The sequence below is a fragment of the Macaca fascicularis genome, chromosome 5, assembly GCF_037993035.2.
Source record: "Macaca fascicularis isolate 582-1 chromosome 5, T2T-MFA8v1.1".
Classification (NCBI taxonomy): domain Eukaryota; kingdom Metazoa; phylum Chordata; class Mammalia; order Primates; family Cercopithecidae; genus Macaca; species Macaca fascicularis.
Genome location: NC_088379.1, coordinates 149,754,629 through 149,770,280, shown reverse-complemented (window position 1 = coordinate 149,770,280; position 15,652 = coordinate 149,754,629). Strand labels below are relative to the sequence as shown.

At 37.5% G+C, this 15,652-nt stretch overlaps 1 protein-coding gene and 1 long non-coding RNA gene across 2 annotated transcripts in view; one reads left to right on the top strand and one right to left on the bottom strand.

The window, feature by feature from the left end:
• Window positions 1-15,652, top strand: part of LOC135971011 (uncharacterized) — a 116,904-nt gene that overhangs the window by 27,485 nt on the left and 73,767 nt on the right. The gene's annotated exons all lie outside the window — the stretch shown is intronic.
• LOC123573635 (alpha-enolase-like) lies at window positions 1,542-2,321 on the bottom strand. Its single transcript, XM_065544540.2, has one exon. The coding sequence runs from the start codon at window positions 2,304-2,306 to the stop codon at window positions 1,542-1,544; it is 765 nt and encodes a 254-aa protein (XP_065400612.2). The 5' UTR covers window positions 2,307-2,321.

The following is a 15,652-nucleotide window of genomic DNA, read 5'->3' as shown; positions in this document are numbered from 1 at the left end:
TTAGCATGTGCAGAATTTATTGTGGTGTTATTATGTGATTTCATTTCATTTTTATTTAAAAGGAAAACAACAACATTGAAGACATCCTGAAATAGCATTCATTTGGCAGGTAGGTCTCTGGCTTTCTGGTTCTGATTCCATGCTTAGCTGTGCCAAATCCAGTCAGAAGAGGAGAAATGGTTTACAGGTGTCATGGAATTCCATGGTTTCACTTGCAATGGGTAACCTTAGGAAGGAGAATTTCCATATATGACGCCAATGTTGATTTGTCCAAAGAAAGCATCCCCAAGTCTCAGACTGAAAATAAGGTATTTGGTTGTATGAGAGGATGAGCCCAGCAGTTGGTAACCCAGCAGGAGATTCTTCCCTGAGAAATTGTGATTATTTTCACATGTAAGAAAAGGGACAAATGAATATCATTTTCAAACCTCTGTCTGACTAAACACACCAACCAGAAATGCATCTACCTACATCATTTTAAAAGAAATTCAGTGGGGCTTTGACAGCATTGACCTTCTTTCACTGGATGTTTCTCACACTTACTTGCTCTCTGTTTTCATGTTTATAAAATGTGTTCCCAAGCCCTTTAAGATAAAATCAACAATAGTGCCTAGGGCTCCAGAGAAAGATTCCCAGTAGGAGGGTCTGGGCCTTTTGTTCCAGAGGATCTAATAGAGTGTGAAACTGACACAGACATGGGAAGATCATTCAGCTAAAATTAAAGTCTTTGTTCCTTCATTAGTTGAACTTGAACTTCACATTTCTGAAGTTCTGCTAGGTTACTTTCTCTAAAGTTCTGATTTAATCAAGGTGAACAGGGAAGCTCATTAAAATCTATTCTCCCTCTCTCTTTCACTTTTAAAAAGAGATTGCAAAAATCCCATTTTTTTTTTTTTTTTGGTATAGTGAATGTTCTTGATTCTTTTCTCGATGTAAATTTTGGGAAGTTAACCTGAATCTCACATATATATTTTTCATAGTCATTAAAAAGGGTTTTTTCTTTTTAAAGTCTGATGGAGACTTTATTTTATCAGTTGATTGACTTCCTCAGTCCCATTGGGAAAGGTGAAGGGTCAACAGCCAGGCCTTTAGGTGATTAATGAGCTAATGGGATTACATAAAATGTATTTTTATCACCTTTAGTTTGGGGGAACTATTGAAAATGAGAGTAAACCTTAGACTGTAAATCTTTATCATTGATCTAACTTTCTTTTTTTTTCTTCTTCTAATTACATTTATTTTAATGCTGAATTTACTCCTGTGCCATAAATTTTTGTTTCTTCAGTTTCTTCTGGGATATCTTTTTCTTCTGGGCAACCTCCTCTTCTGGTTTAGGAACAGTCTGTTCCTTTTCAGTAAGAATCATCTCAATGTGGCAGGGAGAGCTCTTGTATGGGTTAATCCGACCATGAGCTCTGTAGGTCCGTCAGCGCATCTTAGGTGCTTTGTTCACTTGGATGTGCTCAATGACCAGAGAATCTACATCTAAACCCTTAAGTTCAGCATTACTCTCTGCATTTTTAAGCATGTGCAGCAAAAATTCAGCACTCTTTTTGGGCCACGGACCTTGTGTCCAGCCCCACTGCTTGGCCTGGGCACACCTGCCAACTCCACCATTGTAATGTCAGAATGGTACACACTGTTTCTGTAAAGTGACATCTTTCAGATACTTCGTGCTCATCCCCCACATTGGTGGCATCTTTCCCGTATTTCTTCCTGATGACATTCTTCAGGTTGTGGTAAACCTCGGCTCCAATGCGCATGGCTTCCCTGAAGTTTGCTGCACCAACTGGGAGGATCATGAACTCCTGCATGGCCAGCTTGTTGCCGGCATGAGAACCGCCATTGATGACATTGAAAGCCGGGATTGGCAGGATGACTTCAGAGTTGCCAGCCAAGTCAGCGATGTGGCGGTACAGGGGAACCCCCTTCTCAACGGCACTGGCTTTGCAGACGGCGAGGGACACCCCCAGAATGGCGTTTGCACCAAACTTGGATTTATTTTCTGTTCCATCCATCTCGATCAGCAGTTTGTCAATCTTCTCTTGTTCTGTGACGTTCAGTTTCTTGCTAACCAGGGCAGGCGCAATAGTTTTAACCATGTGCTCAACAGCCTTTGAGATACCCTTCCCCATGTAGCGAGTCTTATCATTGTCCCGGAGCTCTAGGGCCTCGTAGATACCAGTTGAAGCATCACTGGGCACAGCAGCTCTGAAGAGACTTTTTGAGGTGAAGAGATCAACCTCAACAGTGGGATTCCCAGGAGAGTCAAAGATCTCCATGGCATGGACCTTGAGAATAGACATGGTGAATTTCTAGCCGCTGGGTCTCGTGGCCTAGGAGAGGAAGCGGAGGGTGCAGCAGACACCGAGGTAAGAGTGAAGCCAGCGAGGTCTGTATGCTCCGGGTCCCTACAGCTACATTGATCTAACTTTCATGTCATAGTTACTATATCTTTTTTTTTTAAATATGAGCTAATATCTCACTGTCTTTACTTAGCAGGAAAAAGGTGAGAAAATTAAAATAGAGCAAAACCTTGGGATTGAGGGTATGCAGATAAGTGGCTCTAATATTTCTTTGATCTTGATAATACAGTTAATTCTTTTATATTCCTAATTGGCAGTAGGAACTTATTGCCACAAGCCTGTAAACTTTGTTGGATTCTGATACAATTCTAACTAGCACATTGATTTTTTTCTTCTTTTTAAGAATGTAAACTTTTCCCCTTTCTCCTTCCCTTAGTGTTGCAGTCATAAAAGTATGTGATCTCAAGTCCTTCTCTTTGATCTTTCTAAATGAAGAATGGCATGGAAAATTAAAAAGTAGCCCAATAAACTGAAAATAATTTTTTCATATTTCTTGAGGTTTTATTATATTCTTATTGTATCCTTTGTATGACACAGAACTAACTATATTACTTAACTTTGGATGTGCAACTCTAGCTACTGACCACAGAAGGTCATAAAGCTTCAATAAGACCCTTATTTGATCAGAGCAGATGTTTAGGGTAATGACAGTGAATAGGGGAAATGAATAATGAATATGCCTTTGGGTAAATTAGCATCAAATTCAGGCTTTATAAGTTTAAGTTTATATATATAAATGCTGACTTATCCCAAACCAAAACCAAACAGTACAAAACAAAAACTTGCAGAAAATGCTTGGAGGATACCTCGTATGTGCAGAGCCCGTAGAAGAGTAATGGAATGAAAAGATGAATGGCATCAAGTCTGATCTTAAACAGCTAATTTTTAGTGGAGAAGAGACACTGGCTTATAAACAGCCATAGCTGGATGTACATGATTCAGTTTTCCTTTCTTAGAATTCTTTTCTGATTCTACACAGACGGTCACAAATTCAGATGCCTACAAGGAGCAGGCAGGTAAATACAATTAGTGAAGACAATGAGAAAGGTGGCTAATTGAAGGACACGTGGTCATTCTAAAGGTAGCCACTGCTTTTCAGCTCCAGTTATTGCTGAGTGGCAACATGAGCCCAGTGTTGCAATTTCTTTTAATTAATTTTCCAAGAGAAGTTGAATTTGATTTTTTGGGGTGAAATCTCCCAATTTTTAAATATTGGCAGATATCATCGTTTTAAAAAACACTGTACAGGCCAAACAAAACTCTGGGAAACACAGGCTACCATTTGTGAGTACTGCATTTCCCCCACCTTCTGGTTGGCCTTATCCATTCTCATGGGCTTTATACCTATAACTTGCAAATTACGTATCTCACAGTCACCATGGATGGTAGCTGATTTTTCCTTTAAGATCAGATTTTATGCTCTATTCATATTTTCATTCCCACAGTACTTTGTCATGGGCTCTGCATTTATTAGGTATCCTCTTAAACATTTTCTGGAGGTTTTTATTTTGCTTTGTTTTTGTTTTGGGATAAGTCAGTATTTGTACATAAAAATTTTATAAAATCTGAATTTGATGCTAATTTATCCAAAGCTTTTGGAAATATCTCTCGCTCTCTGTGCTGTTATAACTTCCTGCTCTTAGGAAGTGTTGGTTCAAGTGACAAATGTGTGGAGCTGATCTGCAAGAAGTGTATGCAGGATATAGACAGCATGGACTGGAGACTTGTGTGCATTTGCAGTTCAAGGGTAGAGCACTGACCTCAACCCCAGCTTTAGCTCACAGGACTTGACTTGCTGCTCCACGTGCTGAGGAAAGGTTGGTATTTTCTCTCTCTGTTTTTGTCCTCTCTCTGCCTTTTTTTTTTATCTTTTCAAGAGCCAGTCACAGAAGAGTCATTTTTGCCCTGGGCTGGCAATTCTTTAAGTACCTTTGACCAAGGCATGTGTATTTTCATGTTTAGAACATATGTATTTCCCTCAATTTTTTCCTACATGCTGCATTTTCTTGACTCCTCAAATTCCTCGGAATTTATAGTCAGTAACTTCTAAGTCTTCATCCTTCACTATTTGTTTGAGTTCTAGGCCTGCTGCACAATCTGTAATTGAACATGTTCAAAATGGGATTTAAAAAATTTCTCTCTCCGTGATGCTCCTTTGGCATTCTCTCCTCAGTGATTTTTATCACCATCTCCATTTGTGCAATCAAGAAATACTAATCCCAGATTGCTTTCTCACTTTTATACCTAATCAGTCAATAGCTCCTGATGATTCTACTTTCAAACCTCACCTCTGTCCTCTACACCCTGTGCCACTCCCTGAATTCAGACTTCCATCATTTCTTGCCTGTACTGTTGCCAGCTTGCACCAGTCATTTCTCCAAGCAAGCTGTTCTATTCTCTGCCACCAGGAATTCTAAAATGCGATTTTTCACAATGTTTTTTCTTTGCTTAAAAACTTTTAGTGGCAGATCCTTACAGTTTTAAAAAACAAATTCCCTGGCATGGACTACATCTTGACCTCAGCCTTCTTCAGTTTTATCTTCCATACCTTAACTATGTATCTTGCTACATGTACAATTTCTTTTCCGTAAACAAACCAGGCAGTTTTACTTTTCCATGTTATTGGACCTGCTATCCCATTGCCTGAAAGGTTCTTTGTGTCTGTGGAGACGCTTGGGAAGAATAATTTCTTTGAGAAAGCCTTAGAATTCCTCAGGAGATTTAAAAGTTTTCTTCTCTGTATTGCCATACTACCTGTCACATACCTCTATTATTGGATTTGATGTATTATACTTTTTATAACTACATCAGTATCGTCACGACTGTGCTGTATTAACCTTTTGGTGAGAGATCAACTTATTTAAGAATCTGATAAAAACTATAAACTCCACTTCCCCGGAGGAAAAACACTTGAGAAGACATGTTAAATCTCACATATAATTTAAAATAATTTAAGATCTCTTTAAAGTCCATCTGTGGGCCCCAGATTAAAAGACCTTATACAGAAGATGAGTCCTTCAAGGGCAGAAAGGACCACATTGTTTCCATCTTTTTAGTATGCCTAGTAAGGATTGTTAACAGTTATCACAATAATACTGCTTAACAAACCAGCCCAAAACTTAACTGCTTAAAATTGTAACCATTCATTTAGCTCAAAATTCTATGAGCTGCTAATCTGGTCTGGGCTCAGTTGGGTGGCTCTTCTGCCCTTGGCTGGACCTCTACATGCATCTGCTGTTAGCCACATGCAGATTAGGCAACTCTGTTCAGGACATTTTTTGGGGGGAGGGGTGGGGTGGGACGGGATTTCACTCTTCTTGCCCAGGCCGGAGTGCAATGGTACGATCTTGGCTCACTGCAACTTCCACCTCCTGGGTTCAAGCGATTCTCCTGCCTCAGCCTCCCAAGTAGCTGGGACTACAGGCATGTACCACCACACCTGGCTAATTTTTGTATTTTTAGTAGAGATGGGGTTACTCCATGTTGGCCAGGCTGGTCTTGAACTCCTGACCTCAAGTGATCCACCTGCTCGGCCTCCCAAAGTGCTGGGATTACAGGCATGAGCCACTGTGCCCTGCCTGGGACATTCATTAGTAATCATCTAGAACACCTCAGCTCTCTTGCATGTAGTCTCATACCCATCCTGGACTTATTCTGTAGGTTAGTGAGTTTTCAAGGACATATGGTGGAAGTAGACCTAGACTGGAACTGACACATTATCACCTCTGCCGTGTTTTATTGGCCAAAAAAAAGTGCCAAAGTTAGTCCATATTCAAGAGATGGGAAAATATACTTCACTTTCTAATAAGAGGAACTACAAAGCCACATTGCAAAGAGCATGTCGATATAGAAAACAGGGCCATTTTTGCAATCAATCTGCCATAGAAGCATGTAGTATACTCAAATAGTTGTTGAATACAAGTTTTTGGAAGTGAACCCCAAATTACAGAGAAAACTCAGATAAAATGAAAGAAGAAAGGAAAGACATTCTAAATAATGGGAATGATGTAGCTATTTTGTGATAAAAATTTTTTTCCTTCTGCAGTGGTTTTACATGAAGGGAGGGATCAAATGACAAAAAGATTAATACAGTGTTTATGTATGTGATTGTTTGTTTACTTAAATGTGTCCCATCACATTCCAAAACAGATTCAAGAAAACTTAGTGATGAAAGCATAAGTACTTTAAATATTCTAAGAGAAAATCTATGTGTACAGTGTTACTTCACTATCAAAATGTTATTCTTGACTGTAGATACATACTTAGAATTATCTCCTGGATGGCACTTAAGGACAGTAGAGCTACATAATATTCCTATGAATAAAACGAATTGATCTCATTACTCTAAGGAAGAACTATACCTACATAATTTCAATGGATGAGAATTACTCTTGTGGCTTCTTGCTTCTACTATAAAGAAAAGCCTTTCTCATATATAACCTTGGTCTTCCATATTGCAGATTTAGACCATTTGCTTTTTAAACCAAAGTTTATAGATTTCTCCCTAACTGGTTTCCAAGACATTTTAGACCAATAGTCTCTATATTTTATATCCATATTAATAAACATTTTTATGTATGAACAAAATTAATTTGTGAGTTATATGCATATGCTATGTACCAATATATTATGCACTTTATAAGACATTTGTAAGATAGAAAATAACATAGGCTTAAAATAGATGAAAGAAAGAATACTCTAAAAATTATTTTACTTATTTTTGCTTATGATACCTAGCTCTTTTTGCTCTCATTTGTGAGAGTTGTATGATTTAATATGCTTCAATATGTTTTTAAAATCCTAGTTTAAAACCCGATTTTAACGAATTCACAATCTGACAATTTTTGAATTTCGATTGCCGTATCTTAAAAAGATCCCTTGGAAGTATTTTTAGATCTGAATGGAATCTACAAATGGAAGGAATGAAGGAGTGGAAGGAACCCATCATTGACTAGGCTTACTAAATCATGATGGTCATTTCTCTAGTCTATATTTCAATTATGGAGAAACTTTTGTTGAAATTTGGATAAAATTTTTTATCTTCTCTGATGTTAACCACTTGTTCTTACAAATAATTGGGAGTTGCTTGTTACTGGTTTACCAACTGAATTCAAAACCATTAAAACTCTTTGATAAATTATTAAATAGCTTAAATGTTCCATTTCTAAGTGTAAGTGTTCAGTTAGGAAAATTTTTATAGGGCTGCATTTGTATAATTATCAGCAACAACACACATAGTGATGGAAACACTTTAAATATGTTTTCAAAATGTTCTCAGCATAGCTTGAATTTCTTTCAAAGAACAGTTACTTTAAATTCATTGTGAAAATATCATCTTTACCTTGAAAGTAGATGGTGTGTATGTGTTTCTTGTGTTTTAAAAGTCAGCAAACTCTGAGTTATAGAAAATGTTTTCATCATTGCTCCATATCTCAATATCCAACTGTAGACTCCTCTACATTAAAACAATTAATTATAGTAAAATACTCATAATACACATTTACCATTTTATCATTTTTTAAATGTATAGTTCATTAATGTTAAGTACATTCACATTGTTGGATAACCAATCTCCAGAATTATATGGATCTTGCAAAACTGATACTCTATACCTATTAAGCAACTATCCATCCCTCCTTCTCCCTAGTCTCTAATAACTACCCTTTCATTTTCTGTCTCTATGCATTTCACTACTATAGGTACTCATATAAGTGACATTATACACTATTTTTTGTTATTGGCTTATTTCATTTAGCATAATGTCCTTGAGGCTCATCCATATTATGGCATTTGTGAGAATTTCCTTCTTTTTAAAGGCAGAACACTATTTCATTGTATGTATATCTGAATCACATTTTGCTTATCTGTTCTTCTGTTGATGGACACTGGGTTGCTTCCACCTTTTGGCTTTTGTGAATGATGGTGCTATGAACATGGGTATACAGATATCTCTTCAGGACCCAGCTTTCAGTTATTTTGGGTATATACCCAGAAGTAGAATGTGTGCATCTTATAGTAATTCAATTTTTAATTTTTTGAGGAACTACCGTTTTGTTTCCCATAACAACTATACCATTTTATATTCCCACCAATAGTGCACAAGAATATACTAACTCCAGATCCTTGCCAATACTCGCTATTTTCTGTTTCATTTTTTGATAGTAGTCATCCTAATGGGTATTGGGTATTTGACTTCCCTTTATCTGAAGGTTCTAGTTTTTCTAAAATTAAACTTATGAGTGACATTTTGTAGCATTTTGTTACAATAGCTTGCCTATGAATGGTGAAGCAAAAAGATTTCATTAATGCTGCCTCAGTAAACTTATTCCCAAAACCTTTTAAAACATTTCATCGAAGTAGTTGCTCCATCACTGATACACTTACACAATTTTCTTTCAAAATATTGTATTGGCTAGATTGAGTATTGCTGCTGTAATGAAAACTGCATCAGGATAAGGAGCAGGTGCACTATAAATATTAGTTGAGTGATTTTTGAGAAGACACATTCTTTAGTACATATCTTTCTGTGGTACATGCACAGGTATATGTGTGCACACACACATGCACAAATAGTTATATATTTAACTATTGAAACAGGATCTAGAAAATACCATAAGCTGAGATACATTAGAAACCTGTACTTTCATTGATCTGTAAATGAACCTCCCAACACTACAAAACATATTTTAATTATTTCTTAAAACTTCAGCTTTTTTTTTTATATTAACAGAGGAATACAATTTTGTTGCCAGATTTTTTTTTTTTTTTTTTTCTGAGACAGAGTCTCACTCTGTTGCCTAGGCTGGCGTGCAGTGGTGCAATCTCAGCTCGCTGCAACCTCCGCCTCCGAAGTTCAAGTGATTCTTGTGCCTCAGCCACCTGAGTAACTGGGATTATAGGTGTATGCCACCATGTCCCGCTAATTTTTAGTAGAGACGGGGTTTGCTACATTTCACAGACTGGTCTCGAACTCCTGGCATCAAGTGATCTGCTCACCTTGGCCTCCCAAAGTGCTGGAATTACAGGCGTGAGCCACCATGCCCAGCCTACTGTCAGATTGTTTTACATATGTTATTTTACAATTTTAAATTATGGGGTGAAGAAAAAATGAGAACCCAATGGTATGTTTCTTTTTGTACTTTATTATTTAATGAGAAATCTCAAAGGAGACCTCTAAACATCTCTCATCAAGCTTAGTAAAATTTTTCAAAATAATAGATTAAGTATAACATGACTTTAAGCTGCACATAAAATTACAGAAGCTTTTCTCCATGTTTATTTTATGACTACTTAAATTTTTTGCTAATTTTGATATGTTCACATTCTTATTAGTCATGTTTCAGGTATATATGGAATATAAGGTTCATTATTATAAAAGTGGATATAAATCTGTATTTCAAATAAACTTAAAATTTTTAAAAATATTTGGCTTGACTTCTTTCCAGAAGTAATTTAATAGTATTTTTTAAAAAAACCTCACATTATTATTGACAAAGAGTTTAAAATATGAGGCTTTAGCTCTGTTCTTTTCTTGTGGTTGGCTTGTGTTCGTATTATTAATATTATCTTCAATTTTTAACTTTGTAGTAGGAATATTTTTCAGCTACCTGTTCATTTCATGAGGTTACATTTTATTAAAATGGTTAAATCTGTGTGAGGGGAACATGTTGATTGCAATACATTGCAATCCACTGAATGGATGAGGACTCCTATGGTAGAAACTGCTGACTTTTAGCCATAATTTGTTTCTTCTTCTTGAGCACATAACCAGGCTACATTTCCTGGCTTCCCTTGTAGTTAAGTGTGGCTCTGAGACTAAGTCATGGCCAATGGAGGATGAACTTCAATAATATGTACCACTTCCAGTCTGGTCCCATAAAAAGCCTCCTAGAAGTGATTCTCCATGGTTCTTCCTTCTTCCTGCAGGAAGCAATGCAGATGGCTATGCTAACCATAAGTGGAAGTTGGCAGAGCCTCATCTGAGTGATGGCATGGCTTGAGCTGTCCTGCTGATCTCATCACCAGAATGGCTACCTAAGCAAAAACTAACTTTCTATTGTGTTGAGCCATTACCTGCTTGGTCTCTATGTTACTGCAGCCCAGCCTGCCTGAACTGATGCTACCCCTATCATACCCTCAGCACTTTGAGCTCTCAACCTTCTTTCAGGAAGACTCACAGTCCACAGGTGGTGGGTGAGAGGTGACTGTCTGTCACCTGGTGTGGACACCTGGTGTCATCCAGATTTTAACTCTTAGTGAGGCTTTCTTTCCTTCTTAGTGTTTAGCTTAAAAGTCAATAGAAATAGAAGTTCTAGTAAATTTTTCCTAGACCCTTGGATTTGTTACACTTCCTTTAGCAAACTATTGCTTGAAGAAACTTGACTCTATGAGTTTTACATTTCTTCACTGGGCCAACTTTGTAATTGCTATAAAATGACAGTGTAAGTAGGAGTTTGGCATTGGTAGGGTTGCATTCTTCCGTAAGAAGGAAAAAAAGAGATCTGATTCTCATTCCATTGTCCTGGCAACAGAAATAAAAGCTGCATGAAATATGTAACTTTAATGTATTTTTCATTGCTCATGTGCCCTTTTATGGGATTTCCTGACTGACTTTCTCTATTCCATAGGGTCTTCTGCTGTTAATTTGACATATGCAAAGCGTTTCTGTGTTGCTACCATTTTATTTCTTTTTTAAAGAATGAGTTATGGGAAGTAGAGCTCCACCTGAGTTCCAGTCCCATTTGCTGTGAGACTGGGCAATGTGATTCAGCCCAGATCTGACTCTTTCTCATTGGGGTTAGTTTTTGCTTGCGAAAGAATGTTGCTTAAGTTAGCCCTATTCCTGCCTTCCCACCCATGGAATAAATCACCAGTGCAGAAGAGAGTGGCAGTCCAGTTGGTACACTGCCACTAAATAGTTTCATCCTATTTTCCTGGCCCCTTCCCCACCTGCCCATCTTCATCTTATACAAATGGATATTAAGCAAATCTATGAGCATCCGAAGCAGACGGCACTTTTAAAATCAGCAGGGCAGGCTGAATTTCTACCCTCTCGTTGACAGAATTAAAACTGATGAGAAAGTGAAACATTACTTCAAATGTTTGCTTAAGGATGGGGAAGTTGGGCCCAACCCCTCCGTATTGCCAAATGTTACATGGAGCATCGTAAAATCAAATTCTCACATCTCGTTGTCCTCCCATTAGATCACATTAAACTCTGGCAATGAGGCCAGCCCGCCTTGGTGGTTTTCTGATTTGTGGTTTGCTCTTGGCTTTCCTCGTAGGCTTTAAAAATGATTTTATTTTGCGAACAAGTCAGTGATAGTCAGACTCTAGAGTAAACTTGCCTGAGCCAACATTTGCAGTAATAACATTTCACATTATCAAGAGTTTCCTGAAGGACTGCAAAGAATGAAAACAAAGAAGAGCTTTTCTGGTAGTGGTTGTTTTTCTTCAGATGCTGGTAACCTCCCGCGTAGAGAGGCTATGAATTTAGGCTTTGAAGAGCTCCTCATAAGCATCTACAGTTCTTTGCCTTTAAGGTGAAACTAGAGAACTGGAACAGATTTGGGTTTTCTTGTTTTCTGGCTTGCTGGATATGTAACTGATTCTCCCTTTTCCTTTTCTTGGGTGGCTTTTCTGATTATCTTCTTCGATCTTTCATGGCGTGGGAGCTGGAGGGTAGTGGGCTTGGCAGAGGTTGCCCTGGGTCAAGGAAGGGAAAGTTCAGTTTAGGTAAGTCCAACTAAGTATTCCAAATAAGGACTTTCTCAATGCTCCTCATAGTGTTTTTCTCCAAAAAGTATTTATGCTGCCTGTATAAAGAAAATGAAAAGTGATCTTTAGAATAAAGCATACAGCTGGTTTTTGCAGTACTTTGATGCTGATAGGGATGATGAAAATGGTGATTATGTTATAATGATTCATTAATGAAAAATAATAAGTAAATGAGCTTCTGATATTAAAAATGAATGTCAGCTAGGTACACATTACCTTGAAGTGTTTTAAGATCAAAATATTTTTTTTATTGTTTATTTTTTAATTGTGGTAAACTATGTACAAGAGTCATCATTTTAACTTTTTTTTTGAGATGGAGTTTCGCTGGAGTGCAATGGCATGGTCTCAGCTCACTGCAACCTCGGCTCACTGCAATCTCCGCCTTCTGGGTTCAAGCGATTCTCCTGCCTCAGCTTCCCGAGTAGCTGGGATTACAAGTGTGCACCACCAAGCTCGGCTAAGTTTTTTGTTATTATTAGTAGAGGCAGGGTTTCACCATGTTGGCCAGGCTGGTCTCGAACTCCAAACCTCAGGTGATCCACTCACCTCAGCCTCCAGGCGTGAACCACCTCAGCTGGCCCATTTTAACCATTTTTAAGTGTACAGTTCAGTGGTATTCAGCACACTCACACTGTTGTGCAACCATCACCACCACCCATCTCCAGAACAATTTTTGTTCTTGCAAAACTGAAACTCCATACTCATTCAATAAGTCCTCATTTACCCCTGTCTCCAGTCCCTAGTAACTACCATTTTACTTTTGGTGTCTATGAATTAGACTACTCTAAATACCTCATGTAAGTGGAATCGCACAGCATTTGTCCTTTTGTGACTATCTTATTTCACTTAACATAATGTCTTCAAGGTTCACCCATGTTGTACTATGTGTCAGAATTTTCTTGTTTTTAAAGGCTGAATAATTTTGCATTGTATGTTTGTACCACATTTTGTTTGTTCATCCGTGAATAGACTTGGGTTTTCAGACTCACTTTTATCAGAGAGCATCAGTAGGATTTGAATGGCAAGGATTGATGTTCTGAAAAGTAGAACTTGAATAATTACGCAAATTCTCTCAGTTTGAAATTCTTTTTTTTAATTATTTTTATTTTTATTTTTATTTTTATTATACTTTAAGTTCTAGGGTACATGTGCATAACGTGCAGGTTTGTTACATATGTATACTTGTGCCATGTTGCTGTGCTGCACCCATCAACTCGTCAGCACCCATCAACTCGTCATTTACATCAGGTATAACTCCCAGTGCAATCCCTCCCCCCTGCCCCCTCCCCATGATAGGCCCCGGTGTGTGATGTTCCCCTTCCCGAGTCCAAATGATCTCATTGTTCAGTTGCCACCTATGAGTGAGAACATGCGGTGTTTGGTTTTCTGTTCTTGTGATAGTTTGCTAAGAATGATGGTCTGTAGGGACATGGATGCAGTTTGAAATTCTTATAAGCCAAGCCAGACTAATAAAATTATATTGATCAATTTACCAACATGTATTTACTGAATATCATGTCTTTTTCTATTTTTATTTTTTAGAGATAGGGTTTTGCCATGTTGCCTGAGCTGATTGTGAACTGCTGGGCTCAAGCCATCTGCCTGCCTTAGCCTCCCGAAATCCTAGGATTACAGGCATGAGCCATTACACCTGGCCACCTTTTTATATCTTTAATAATATAGTCTTTTTTAATTACAAGATATAGCACTGCAAAAAACTAGACAATATAGAAAAATATGAAGACATATATAAAGGGAACTTGAAAAATTATAGCCATGTTAATACTGTAAATATTTTGTGGATATGTTGTACCAAAAATGGTATTGATCTAAATATAAGCACTGTAGCTATAGATCGTGACTTTTTAAAACTTATATAGAACTGGGAACATATTCACATGCTTGCAAACTGCTTTTGTTAATTAGCAATATATTTGGGACATATATAAATATAGTTTTATGTTGGTTGCTTTTAAACATTTTAAATTGTGGAAGCTTTTCTTCATATAAACTTTCAGAATATTAATTTATAAAAATAGGAACTTTTCTAGTTAAAGTGGACAAGGGAAGTCTAGAGCTCACTGGCTCAAGACCTACAGTTAATTGCAATAGTTTTTGAGGCACCCCTCAGAGACCCCACAATTCTGTTATGGGTTGAATGTATTCTGTAAAAAGATGTTGAAGTCCTACCCCCCAAGTTCCTTTGAATGTGACCAATTGCTTACAGGGTATTTACAGATGATCAAGTTAAGATGAGGTTACCAGGGTGGACCCTAATCCAACATGATTGATGTCCCTACAAAAAAGGGAAATCTGGATGCAGACACAGGTACATGGCATAGGAAGACTGCCATGTGAAGATAAAGGCTGAGATCAGAGTGGTGCATCCACAAGCCAAGGAACCCCAAAGATTGCCAGCAAATGCAAGAAGTAGGAGAGAAGCATGAAAGAAATTCTCCCTTACAGCCCTCAGATGGAACCAGCACTGCTGACACCTTGATCTAAGAGTTCTAGCCAACAACCATAAGACAATAGATTTCTGTTTTTCTAAGCCACCTAGATTTTGGTACTTTGTTATGGCAGCCCTAGAGAAATGAATATAGACTTCCAAAAACATGATTTGAAACCACTACTTTATGTCAATATTGTAAAAGTCTGCAGGTATTCCCCTGTATGGAAGTATATAATGTACTAAATCAGTCCTTATCAATAGTCAGAATGTTCCAGTATTTTAAAGTATGATCCTGTGAACACCCTTTTAGGTAAATCTTTACATCTGCCCTGTTGTTTTCTTAAAATAATTTGCCAGAGGAGGAATTGTTGGATTAGATAATAAGGATATTTGAAATTTTGATATTACTGCCAACATACTCTCTAGAAAGCCTGTACTAAGTTATTCTCTTAGCTATCAGGTCTAAGATTACATATGTTTCTCTACAGCCTCACTGGATACTGTCAGTCTTTTTTAAAATCTGAATTTAGTTTTAATTTTTACTAAAGGAATATATGAAGGTATTTTAGGTAAGTAAATTAGTTTTACACGACATAGAAACTGACAGTCCTCGCTTCATCCTTCTCCACCTCTGTCATTCCTCAGTAGCAACCACTTTCAATTCTCATAGCTATTTCTTCTGTTTTTTTAATACTTATATTTCTAAATATCATGCTTATATTAATACTTTTAAATTTTTTCAATTTTAAATATTATTCATTGACTTACTATTATGGAAGATTAGAGCTCTCTAATATATGCCCTCCCCCATATTCCCAAATGATTTACATCACAGTTTTGGTTAAATCAGTATTCAGTTTACATATTATATGTTATTGTGGCTATATTTTTTATTTTGTTTTTTATTTTAGATGGAGTCTCACTCTTGTCACCCACGCTGGAGTGCAGTGGCATGATCTCGGCTCGCTGTAACCTCTGCCTGCCAGGTTCAAGTGATTCTCCTGTCCCAGCCTCCTGAGTAGCTGGAATTACAGGCACCCGCCACCATGCGGGGGTA

Coding starts and splice junctions, on each gene's coding strand:
- LOC123573635 (XM_065544540.2), bottom strand. CDS start 2,306: ATGTCTATTCTCAAGGTCCATGCCATGGAGATCTTTGACTCTCCTGGG.